Source organism: Pseudorasbora parva, chromosome 21 (genome assembly GCF_024679245.1).
Source record: "Pseudorasbora parva isolate DD20220531a chromosome 21, ASM2467924v1, whole genome shotgun sequence".
Classification (NCBI taxonomy): domain Eukaryota; kingdom Metazoa; phylum Chordata; class Actinopteri; order Cypriniformes; family Gobionidae; genus Pseudorasbora; species Pseudorasbora parva.
The window spans coordinates 31,066,328-31,078,608 of NC_090192.1; the positions used below are offsets into that span (position 1 = coordinate 31,066,328).

General features: G+C 35.1%; 1 protein-coding gene across 4 annotated transcripts in view; it reads left to right on the plus strand.

The window, feature by feature from the left end:
* The window catches only part of cyth1b (cytohesin 1b), an 86,722-nt gene extending 74,505 nt beyond the window's left edge, over nt 1–12,217 (plus strand). For 3 of the 4 annotated variants that reach the window (XM_067429284.1, XM_067429283.1, XM_067429285.1), the window contains exons 5-13: nt 94–212; nt 2,780–2,860; nt 2,965–3,077; nt 4,583–4,731; nt 4,868–4,980; nt 7,556–7,634; nt 7,744–7,815; nt 8,569–8,723; nt 11,097–12,216. In XM_067429284.1, the coding sequence (XP_067285385.1) occupies nt 94–212; nt 2,780–2,860; nt 2,965–3,077; nt 4,583–4,731; nt 4,868–4,980; nt 7,556–7,634; nt 7,744–7,815; nt 8,569–8,723; nt 11,097–11,175 (960 nt within the window). In that variant the 3' untranslated portion in view covers nt 11,176–12,216. Of the gene's footprint in view, nt 1–93; nt 213–2,779; nt 2,861–2,964; nt 3,078–4,582; nt 4,732–4,867; nt 4,981–7,555; nt 7,635–7,743; nt 7,816–8,568; nt 8,724–11,096 lie in introns of all 4 variants that reach the window. The other variant, XM_067429282.1, reaches the window with a different exon arrangement.
* Nucleotides 12,218–12,281: the final 64 nt, after the last annotated feature.

The window sequence follows — 12,281 nt, forward strand, 5'->3', positions numbered from 1 at the left end:
AAAGAGATTTTTTATGCACTTCAACAGGAAACTGCAATTATAATGCATGCATGTATAGGAAGTTCTTTATGCTGAATGTTGTGTTTTTCTCAGGGTATTCAGTTCCTCATAGAGAACGAATTGCTGAAGAACACTTGTGAAGATATTGCTCAATTCCTCTACAAGGGTGAGGGACTCAACAAGACAGCCATCGGAGATTATCTGGGTGAAAGGTAGGAACAAGTACTTCTGCTGATGGAAAAAATGTACTTCTGGAATGTTTCCAGTCCATAAAGACAGAGCTCCTGAAGTCTAGATATCCACGATATCAGGAGTCAGGAAGATTTTTCTTAATATTCAGCAAGGATGCATAAAATCGATCAAAAAGGACTGACTTTTATAATGTTACAAAATATTTAAATTTCAAATAATTGCAGTTCTTCTGAACTTTCTATTTAAGAAATACTGAATTAAAGTATATATTCGAAATATTAAGCAGTACAACTGTTATCAACATTGATAATAATAAGAACATTTTCTTGAGCGGTCAATAAGCATATTAGAATGATTTCTGAAGGATCATGTGAGACTGAGGACTGAGTAAAGATGCTGAAAATTCAGTATTGCCATCACAGGAATAAATCACATTTCAAAATAATAACCCTTTATTTAAATTATATAAATAAAAACATTTTAGTACAGTTTTTACTGTATTTCTGTTCAAATAAATGATAAAAGTAAAAAGTTCTGTTCACGTTTAAATGATAGCGTATAATTGTTTTCTGAGTTGTCAGCAAATAAAACTTCCGATTTAAAAGCGCACACACCCTTTTGCTATTTTTCCGTCTTTTTCAAACAAATTGATTGGTTGCTTTATATATTGTTCAGACGGCCTCTTCCTGTCTGTGTGGGTGTTTCTTGACCAAAATAAGCTGCATTGTGGACCAGATGTTGACTGAGTCAAAGGTCTGGCTTCTGACTAAGACTGTCACGTTCTTTCAAACCTAATTTACCATTGACCGTAACTAGGTTAGTAGAAGTTAGACAAATTTTGGCTTTATTAAAGTTCTGAATTTGCTAAATCTAGAATCAGAGCTCAAGGGAGGATGACATCACTGATCGTGAGCTGCTCCTCACTGACAGCGGTGCAGTCTGTCAAAGGCCATTAAGTACTGCATCAGGATGGCCTGTGCCCATATGAAAGTGCTGTTTTGCATTAAGTGTCAGCTTACGCATTTATTGATGGAATGAAATTCAATGTCAGTGCCAGGCCATAAGGGACCTATCAGAGCAGGAAGGAAAGGTATACAGTTTATGTGTCTGCATGGGGAGGATTATTTTTCTCACTCAGTGTAATTATAGATATGCACGATTGCCCTAAAATTAAAGGGGTAGTTCATCCAAAAATGAACATTCTGCCATTTATTTTCTATTCATGAATGATAATGATAGAATGTTCATTTTTGGGTGAACTAGGGTTGTCACAGTACCAAGATTTCAGTAGTCTGTACCAATACCAGTAAAATTGTGTGTACCAATTTCAGTACTAGAGCAAAAACTGTTGATTTAATTACTTTTACAAAATATCTCTTGGTTATCACTGTCAATCATCATTTTCCAATTCAATCGTACATTTAAAGGAACTGTTGATCATAAAATGGCCCTGATATGTCACTAGACATTAAGAAGTCATGTTCATTTCAAATACTTATATCCCTGACAACAATAGTCCGGCCAGGATATTGTAATTTAAAAGTTGTTGTTGCAGCCCTCAAATGATGTTGATGATGACATGTTGTTTTTGGACGTGAACACTTGGACACGCAACAGATGTGATTGTGATTGGCTACAGTACTCCACTTTTTTAAAAACACATTGTAAATAGAAACCTTTGAGGTTTAGAGAGCGCTCAAACAAACACGAATGATGACGTTTATGAGCAGCTTCTATCAGCAGGTACCAAATGTACCAAGTACTCGGTACTACCAGGTAATACTGCAGAATTGCTGGTACGTCAACTTTTTTTATTAATAAAAAAAAAATGTTTTAGTTCCGGTATGTTTGACAACGGTCTGTTTGACAACTCTAAGGTAAACTATTCTTTAATTTGAGAAAATGTTTAATCAACTTAAACATATGTAACTAATCATCTGTCTTGAATGCTGTTTTAACTCTCATTCCAATATTCTTTAATCAGTCAATAACACTCTTTCTCCAAATGCACACCCGTATAAATGCAAACGCATTATTTTTTTCTGTCACCTGAGGAAAATCAATAGTGAATCCTGGGATCATCACTGAAGTGTGGTTACGGCAGGATGAAAGAGCGTAAGAGTATAGAGCTTAATGGACAGCCCTCCCAAAATGGGTTAATGCATTCACAGCTCATTGATATTATCGACATGCTCCATTTCCTCATTGAAGAAAGGGCTAGTTACACACGGACGGTAATCCCAGCCGTAATCCCCCTGTGGGATTTAATGCCCATTGGAGACGTCTGAGAGGGGGATCACAGCCATAATTCTGTTCACACTGTGAACACGGCACGTTTTATAACAGTAGACATGTTTTGCAGTGGAACATCTGCTTTTTATCTGCCTTTTCCTCACAAAAGTCTATAATTAATTAAGCTCTCATGAAACGTATTAACACTATTCTTTCGCTGCCTTGTCTGCACTGGTATTTCCTGAAGGAAATACAAAGCTGCTTGAATCTTTTCTCCAGATGTCACTGTAACATAATTGCTCTTGATCTAAGAATGAATCTCCTGTTGATTTCTTTAATTGCATCTCATTTCCAGGGATGATTTCAATATTCAGGTTCTTCATGCCTTTGTGGAGCTTCATGAATTTACAGACCTCAACCTGGTTCAGGCACTCAGGTAACAAAAATATAGACCTGTAGATTATGCAGCAAATGTATTTGATATTCTCATGTCATTATGATCTTATTAATTGAGTTCATCTCTCCCCATGCTCCATGCAGGCAGTTCTTATGGAGTTTCCGGTTACCGGGTGAAGCTCAGAAAATTGATCGAATGATGGAGGCTTTTGCCCAGCGTTACTGTCAATGCAATCCTGGTGTCTTTCAATCCACAGGTTTGTGTGTGTGTGTAATCTGACAGCTTTACAATAATAATTATAATGTATAATTTTTTAACTATTACATATTGGAGTGTAGCCTTTAAATATTTCTCAATTGAGTAAGTCTATCTTTAAATTCTCAAGTAATTAAATTAATGGCGTAGCCATCTTGAATAATCAATTATTTTATTTTCAACTATAACAATGGAGAAAATGACATTGATTTTCTTTTTCTCAAACCAAAACTGCTGCTTACCCCAGTGATCAAATGCAATTTCCCTACACCTACCCACTCATACACATCTTAGGCTCTCTTCATAAATATCCCATGCTCTTAGCCATGCTAATACGCAGGTAAAGAGCGCCGCGGATGTAGAACACTTCCATGCCGCCCACATGTTGCTTTGCAACATGGCTCGACTACTTTGTTGCATTTTGTCAAGGGGTAAATTTAGTCGGATGTAAATATTCTCATTGGTTACTAAGAAGGTCTAGCAACAATCATGTCTTTCATCATTTTATATGCTGAATATAAATTTAAGTGGTGCCGTGAGTGCTATTGAATGTGTTCATCAACTTTTTAGGGCCCTCGAGAGGATTAGAAATTCAAGCAATATTTGGTTAAGCACTATTTTGGACACTAATTTTTTCTCAGGATGATGTAGGATGCAGAAAACATGGAAGGAATCGCATAGTAATAAAAACGGAATTTCACGGAATTTGTCTAAACTTGGAGGAATACTTTAAAAGTAGATCAGTACACTTGAATCAAATCGTGATTTAGACTAGTGTCTGCGAATATTTAACTGCAAAATGACTATTTAAATATGAATCCTGCACGTCTCTGTGAACAAATGGTTTCATGTCCCACACACACACTAAGTCACGTGTGATGATCACTGTGTTTTCAGCTTCTGTATATGAGGACATGAATTCATGAGCTCTATCTTTAGTGCTGCGCTGACTCACATCATCAGCATTTCACTGTTCCATTTTTACAGATATTTTTTTTGTCATAAAAATAGAAAAATCCTTAAATTAATTTATATTGATTCAAATTTAATTAAACCTTTAAAAGGAATCCAGGAAACTTAAAACAGAAAACAGAATGTGAAAAAAAAAGGAATTTGAGGGGAAAAAATTATAAACTTTTAATAAGTTTCATGATTTTAATTCGTTAGACATGCTTTTCGATTACAATAAAATAATTGAACCATTAAAATGGAAGTAAAAAAAAGATAAACAGAAAAAAATGGAATTCGGGAAAAAATCTAATGGATTTCACGGGTCCCTAATTATTTCTGTACAAGAAAATTAGCATAGGTCCTGCATTTGGACTTTTGGGCCAGTTCCTTTATGTAAACTGAGATTATGATTCAGTTTAAATTTTAACTCACACAAACTTTGTGTTTGTCACAAATCAACAGGTGAGAATTTTGTCCTGGGTGGTGGTAGAAAAAAAACTAACATTTTTACAAATGTAATATGTTGAATTCTGAAGTTTATCAATTTCCTTGCAGATACATGCTACGTGCTTTCGTTCGCAATCATTATGTTGAACACGAGTCTGCATAACCCTAATGTGAAGGACAAGCCATCTGCAGAGCGATTCATAGGCATGAACAGAGGCATCAATGATGGAGGAGATCTACCAGAAGACTTGCTCAGGGTCAGTGTGCTGCGCATTTCTTTTAAATATATAGACAGATTGACAGATTGAAGGCATTTTTTATTTATTTATTAAAATGATGCTAGTAGCGCTGAAGTGTTTAAAGTACAAGTACTCTGTTCAAACACCCCTGCAGAACCTGTACGAGAGCATTAAGAATGAGCCCTTCAAGATACCCGAAGACGACGGCAACGACCTCACACACACGTTCTTTAACCCAGATCGCGAGGGCTGGCTGTTAAAACTGGGTGAGTACGCATTTGTCTGTTCGGAAGATAAAGAAATAGGTGTGAACAATACATGTGTCCCTTAATAGGCCCTAAATAGTTTGCTCATGGCCAGATGTCTCATGAACTTTAAAAGTAGATTCTTTTATTTAATCAGAGCTGTGAATTGAAAGTCTTACATTGCGTAATGTAATAGCAAAGAAGCATGGGGCAAGTTGCTATATATTCCAAAGCTAATCTAAAATAGCTGATGCAACCTCCTTATTTATCTGCATGCTGCTCATATTTCAGCTCAGCCTGGATTTTACATCAGGCTGACACACACAAGTATTTTATTACAGCCTTTTGTTACAGATTTTCATGGTTAATTTCATTGTTTTCTTTCTTCCACATTTGTTTTTTTGGTTTGATGTTGTCTTTCTTCAGGAGGTATGTACTGTTTTCCTTAGCTAGCCCATTAAGCTATGCTTCCAGGTGCTTTGCGCTTTCATTTACTCATTGTTTGTCATTTTTTTATTTAACATATTTCATTTAATCAAAATGAAATTTGCCTCAATTGAGTTCAAATTGGTGTGGTGCCGCTGCGCTGTTGTTCCGTGCCATGTTCATGATGGGCTTGCGGTGTTTGTGAGACTCTGTCAGCTTTCTAATGCTTAACAGACAGGTTGATTTCCAAGAAGATGGAGTCTATTGGTCTCTACTGCAGCCATGTGGTCAGCTGTAGTACTGCCTGCCCTGCAGCCTTTACATGCTGCTGTGTGAATGCTACGTGCTGCATACAAACACAAGAAATAAAAGTGCAACACTGCACGTGTTTGCATACAACAGGGATAGCACAGGAATAACATGAGATTAATTAGATCAAGTACAGATTATATAATAGTATGATATTCATGCAGTTTATAATTGCATTTGATGGAAGTGAGAATAAAAATAGAAAAAGTCATGATGGTTGAGTAGTTCATTAGTGAAATTTTAGTTTTGTTTGTTTTATTTTTCTTAATTTATGTTTTATTTAAGTTAGTAGTTTTGATTAACATGCTGCGGTTTTTGTTATCCTCACTTTTTTGTTTTATTATTATTATTATTATTATTACTATTATTATTATTATTATCATCTTTATTTTAGTGGTTTGATTAACATGCAGTACTTTTTAATATTTTAAATATTTATAATTTAATTATTTGTATTTCTTTAGTAATAGTAATAGTAATCATTTATTATTATTATTACATTTACATTTATGCATTTGGCAGACGCTTTTATCCAAAGCGACTTACATTGCATTCAAGGCACACATTTTTACATTATTGTAATTTCTTGCTTTCCCTGGGAATCGAACCCATGACCTTGTCGTTGTTAGCGCCACACTCTACTAGTTGAGCTACAGGAAAGCCTTATTAATAATAATAATAATAATAATAATAATAATAATATTTTAGTGGTTTTAGTAACATGCTGTAATTTTTAAATATATATTTTACTCTTATATTTTGTTGTATCATTATTTTTGTTTGCTTATAATTTTAGTGGTTTCATTAACATGTGGTACTCTTTTATATTTTTGTATATATAATTTATTTATTTTTATTTCTGGAGTATTAATAATAATAATGTATTATTATATTTAGTGGTTTCAATAACATGCTGTAATTTTATAAATATTTTTATTTGCATGTTATTTTTTATCCTTATTTTTTATGTTTATTATTGTTTGTTTGATTAACATTAAAAACATTTCAATATTTAATTTAATTTTATATTTATATTTTATAGTTTTGTCCTTACTTTTAAGTTTTTTTTTAACTGAATATGAAAAATTATTGTTCTTGTTAGATTATCATCATTAATTATTATTATAAATTATACTTTTTTATATCAGTTTTAGAATTTAATGCAAGCCATTCTAAAGGAATCGTTCACTGAAATTTTTTTAAATATTGTACCGGTAATTTAGTATTGTAATATTTATGACTGCTATTGTAGATCTCTGAATGTTTTGGGGTTTTTTTTTTGACAACATTATATAAACAAAGAAGGAAGCTGTCACAATGTAGAACAAATAAACAACAAAAAAGGGAAAGAAACAGGGAAATTTAAAATAATAAAGACTTACATATTTCAATTGTTTTTAAAGCCTTCTGATTACACGAGTTAGAGAGAGTCACAAAATAATACTTCAGCAAGCAAAACATGATGAAAGGGCTTCTGACCTGCAAATGTACATTAATGTAGATCTCTGGTTGTTAGTGAAGTTAGATCTCATAGACTGACCCTGTGCCTCAAAGAAGAGAGCCTTGCATTCATTCCTACTTTCTGAGATTAATTGAAATAAGACTCATTTGATAACACATTCTCTTACTAATTTGGTCACTAACACCATAAGCTTGTGCCTGATTGGGTGGTTTTGGGCTAACTGGGTATTTTTGATGAGGCTTTGAGCCATTTCAGCTGTCCATCTGCTAATGTGAGCTCCCATACATGTGTCTGTCTGCTGTGCCTCAGTCCTCACCTTGCCACGTGTCTCTGCTGCTCACCGCAGTTATTCTTTACTCATACTGACCTCAACGTACTCTTATTATACTGTCTGTTCCACAGGTGGAAGGGTGAAGACGTGGAAGAGGAGATGGTTCATCTTGACGGACAACTGTCTGTATTATTTTGAATACACCACTGTACGTAAACCTGCTTTAGTGACGTTAAATGATTGAATGATCCAGTGCTTACTCATCCGTCATGTTCTACTGTGGTCACATGTGTTTCCTCTTCTGCCTCTGTTTTCAGGATAAAGAGCCAAGAGGGATCATTCCTCTGGAAAATCTCAGTATTAGGGAAGTGGATGACTCTAAGAAGCCAGTAAGCTTGCTCACGCTTTTCCGTCTATATTCCATCACGGTTTAGTTACCATGACTAGAGATTGATAGTCATGATGGTTAAGTAGTTGATTAGTGAGTCTTCCATCCTTACTTTTAATTTATATTATTTAATATTTAATTTTATGTAAGTATTTGTTTATTTTTATATATATTCAGCACCAGTGGTTTAATTGGCATACTGTGCTTTTTATTCGTATATATTTTGATTTACTAACTTAAGTTTTGTTTCTGTTTATTTCTGTTGTAATATAATGTTCTGTTTTGTATTTATTGTTATTTGAAGTATGTAAAATATATTTTTTATTTAGTTTTATCCTTTTAAATTGTGTTTTTGTTTGTTTAGCATGTTGTGCTTTATTTTTATTTTATATTATTTTGTATTGCTTTTTATATTCCTTTCAAGTTCCCTTTTAGGACAATAGTAATAATAATAATAATAATAATAATAATAATAATATATAAATATTTTTTTATTCTGAATACATTTTAATACATTTTATAAATATTTTTCTATTTAAAATATGAAATATATATATATTTTTATTTTGGCACTGTGATTTTGAAAATGTGGGTGGTGGTAATTAGCAAAGGTTATGGGTTGCTAACATCTCTCTCACACACTGGCGCCATTTTTCTCATAACCCTGGTTTGCTGCTGTAAAATATCCGTGTGATAAATGTACCGAAGGTTCCTCTGGATAAAAGCCTCTTCTAAAGTAGCTCTCTTTATACAGAACTGCTTTGAACTCTTCATCCCAGACAACAAGGATCAGGTCATCAAAGCATGTAAGACTGAAGCAGATGGACGGGTTGTGGAAGGAAACCACACCTTCTACCGCATCTCAGCGCCAACAACAGAAGAGAAAGAAGAGTGGATCAAAAGCATCAAGTAAGCCCTCCTCTCATCTTGCTTTGACAGAATTTTTAATATGCATAGGGTTATCATTTTGACACAGATTGGACCTAAACCCAGCTGCAACTAAAATTCAAGAGCCTGAAATAAAGTTCCAGAAACTTTTTTTTGCCACACTAAAACTGGGGCCAATTTCAAAAAAATTTAAATCTTACTACTAAGAGTTCCCCTGAATAGCTGTAAACGTTTTTAGGTAAGAGTAAATGTTGGTCTAAGTAGCTTTGTGAATAGGCTTTAAGAGAAAACTAAAGAATAGAGAGGAGTCTTAAGCTAAGAGAGAGGACCAGGTTGACCTCATTTCTATGGTCTCTATCAAAGTGGTCCATAGAACATAGATATTGACCACTGCAGACCGGGAACACCCCACAAGAGCTGCAGTCAAGCCATCAGAATTTGGCTGTTGGCAAACTCGCTCAAATCCTTACGCTTGTCCATTTTTCCTGCTTTTAACGCATCAACTTTGAGGACAATTGACTTGCTGCCTAATACAGCTCTGGAAAAAATTGAGACCACTGCAAAATTTCAGTTTCTCTGGTTTTACTATTTATAGGTATGTGTTTGGGTAAAATTAACATTTTTGTTTTATTCTATAAACTACTGACAAAAATTTTCCCACATTTCAAATATTTTTTTTGTAATTTAGAGCTTTTATTTGCCGAAAGCAACAACTGGTCAAAATAACAAAACAAAAAAAAATGCAGTTATCATCAGACCTAGAATAATGGAAAGAAAATAAGTTCATATTCATTTTTAAACAACACAATACTAATGTTTTAACTTAGGAAGAGTTCAGAAATCAATATTTGGTGGAATAACCCTGATTTTCAGCGTTCATGCGTCTTGGCATAGCCTGACAAGCCAGACCCACATCAAGATGTTTGGTCTGGAAACTCACCATTGACAGGGTTCAATCCGAGGGGCGGGATAAACGGTTGTCTTTCAAACTCCCTCTGCACGCGATAGGATAGCGCTACACCAACCAGAGCAACGAAGGTGAAGCAGAGCTTGTTGATAGATTAAACATTTACCGTATCCGGTCGGCTAAACTCAGAACACATCTTCCCTTTTTAAGAACGACTCTAAGAGAAAAGCTTAACTCCAAGTCTTCCAGAATCGCAGTCAAAGCTGATTCGAAAGACCGCCGCCGTTCGTCAGTTTCTGTGTTTACTAGAAGCACGCAAACGCAACTCGGCCGTCGTCATTATGGCCCCGCCCACCAACTCTATACACGATGTGATTGGCCCATCGAGATTGTGAGGAATACAGCTCAGAAGGGTATTGAGAGTTCCTAGACGACACTTGCGGGCAGATTAAATTTGCTGCCGCTAGGGTGCGTCTAGATTTCTAGGCTAGTCTTGGCATGCTCTCCACCAGTATATCACAGTGATGTTGGGTGACTTTATACCCCTCCTGGTGCAAAAATTCATGCAGCTCAGATTTGTTTGATGGCTTGTGGCCATCCATCTTCCTCTTGATCACATTCCAGAGGTTTTCAGTGGAATTCAGGTCTGGATATTGTGCTGGCCATGACAGGGTCTTGATCTGGTGGTCCTTCATTCAAATGAGTTGGCGGTCATTCCGGTCAGTGGAGAGTCGTTTTTGCCCTCTGCCTTTGTTGTCTCCAATGTCTGCTGCTTGACCTTGTTCTTATGAACCGCCATCTTTGAAATTTTAAGGATGGAAGCAACACGACGCTCACTGTATCCCTCTGCCAATAAAGCCAGAATCGAAGCCTTCTTTTCCTCACTCAACTTTCCTTTTCAACTTTTTTGGCATGGTCAATAGTTATTTTTTGATTCCAGTTACTTTTTTGATGTACTACTAGCACAGTTTTTGCAATCCAGCTGGTCCTACTGCAAGAGGATAGTGATGACCACAGAAGTTTTTTGTAAAATACTTTTCCTTATTAATGAATTTTGTTCAGGTGATCACCTATCAGCATCTCAATCAGTAGAATGAGGTGTGCCTGTGTTGGAATTCTACAGACATTGGAATGGAATGGCTTAACTTGTTTGACTGATTTAAGAAAAAATTGCATTGGTCTCTTATTTTTTTCCAGAGCTGTATATTGTCTTGGCAACAAATTAAAATGAAACAAGTGTGCTGAGAGAAAATTCTCGTGGTGCCCCCCTCAGCACTTGGTGCCCTACGCGCAGCACGTGGTGGGAGCGGCGGCACTGAGTATATACGTAATAGTAAAAATACTAAAATAACACTGCTTTAAAGGATTTGGGGGAGTAATTCTCATTATTATAATAGTGTTATATAATAGCGAATATAGTTTGTAAGCGGTAGGCTATTTTTGAAGTAAACTAAAATGTTCCTTTCTCCATTTCTCATTCTCTCCAGGGCTGCCATAAGCAGGGACCCTTTCTATGAGATGCTTGCTGCCAGGAAAAAGAAAGCATCATCTTTGAAGAGACAGTAGAAGCGCTCATGGCTATGTGGATCTCCGCTTCAAGGCCAAAAGGATGTTTGGACATGGACCTGGAAAAAGGGCGAATTATAAACGGAAGCCATTACGCTGGATTGTTGCGATTTTTATCTCAGGAATGGCCTTGAGCTTTGAAGGTTGTCAGTGCAGTTGGTTTTCTGGGAAGTTGACTGACATTTATATACATTTAATTCTCATGAACGAACATTATCGTGTACATTATCATCTCAAATCAGCAGGTCTGACTGAATGTGGCATCGTATCGACCTTTTCTAAGCTTGCTGAAGACATGGCCGTTCCTCTCTGTGCTTTGATACATATTAAAATGCTAATTGTTCACCTATTTTTACACTGCTATGTACTGTAAATATCTGAGAGGGTTTTGGCCTTTTTTGTGTGAGACCATATGCCTGTATTCTAATAATTTCTGATCTACTGCATATTTATAATTTTTGTTGTTGTTGTGGGTTTTGTTGGCTAAACATTTTTCACATTTTGCCAAAGTTTGTCTTTCAGTCCGTTATACTGTCCTAACACCTGAAGTTGAGTGCTTCTGATTCATGAAATGAAAATATATTTTTAATTTAATGCTGTTTATTTAGCTTAAACAGTTTTATTTAAAATATCAGGACATTTACATTAATTACTAATCTCATAGGTGGCCTTGAAAGACTGTGAAATACAAAAATATTTCAGTAATCATTTATGTAACAATTTAAAAAAGATTAAACTACTGACTTGAGTTTATTTTTTACTATGTTTTGTATTTTACCACCTTAAATGTATTTGTTAAATCCCCCCCCCCCCCATTTTTTTTGCTTTATATGCACTGATAATTGAGAGAACTCTTAAATGCTAATTTATCAATGCTGTAAATATTTAAACATATAGGTTGTTTTATTTTTTGTCAAAATATACTTTGTGCAAAAGTAAACAGGGTGACGAAAAGGTTTAAACCTGTCAAGTTTATTTCACCATTGCTATATAATCTTGTGCTTACAATAAAAAAGTTTGAGCTTTACAAATAACTTTTTTTGACAGACTAGATTTTGTTTTATTGCTCAATGTCTTTATTTTGTGATTTCTTAAGGAGGTACTTC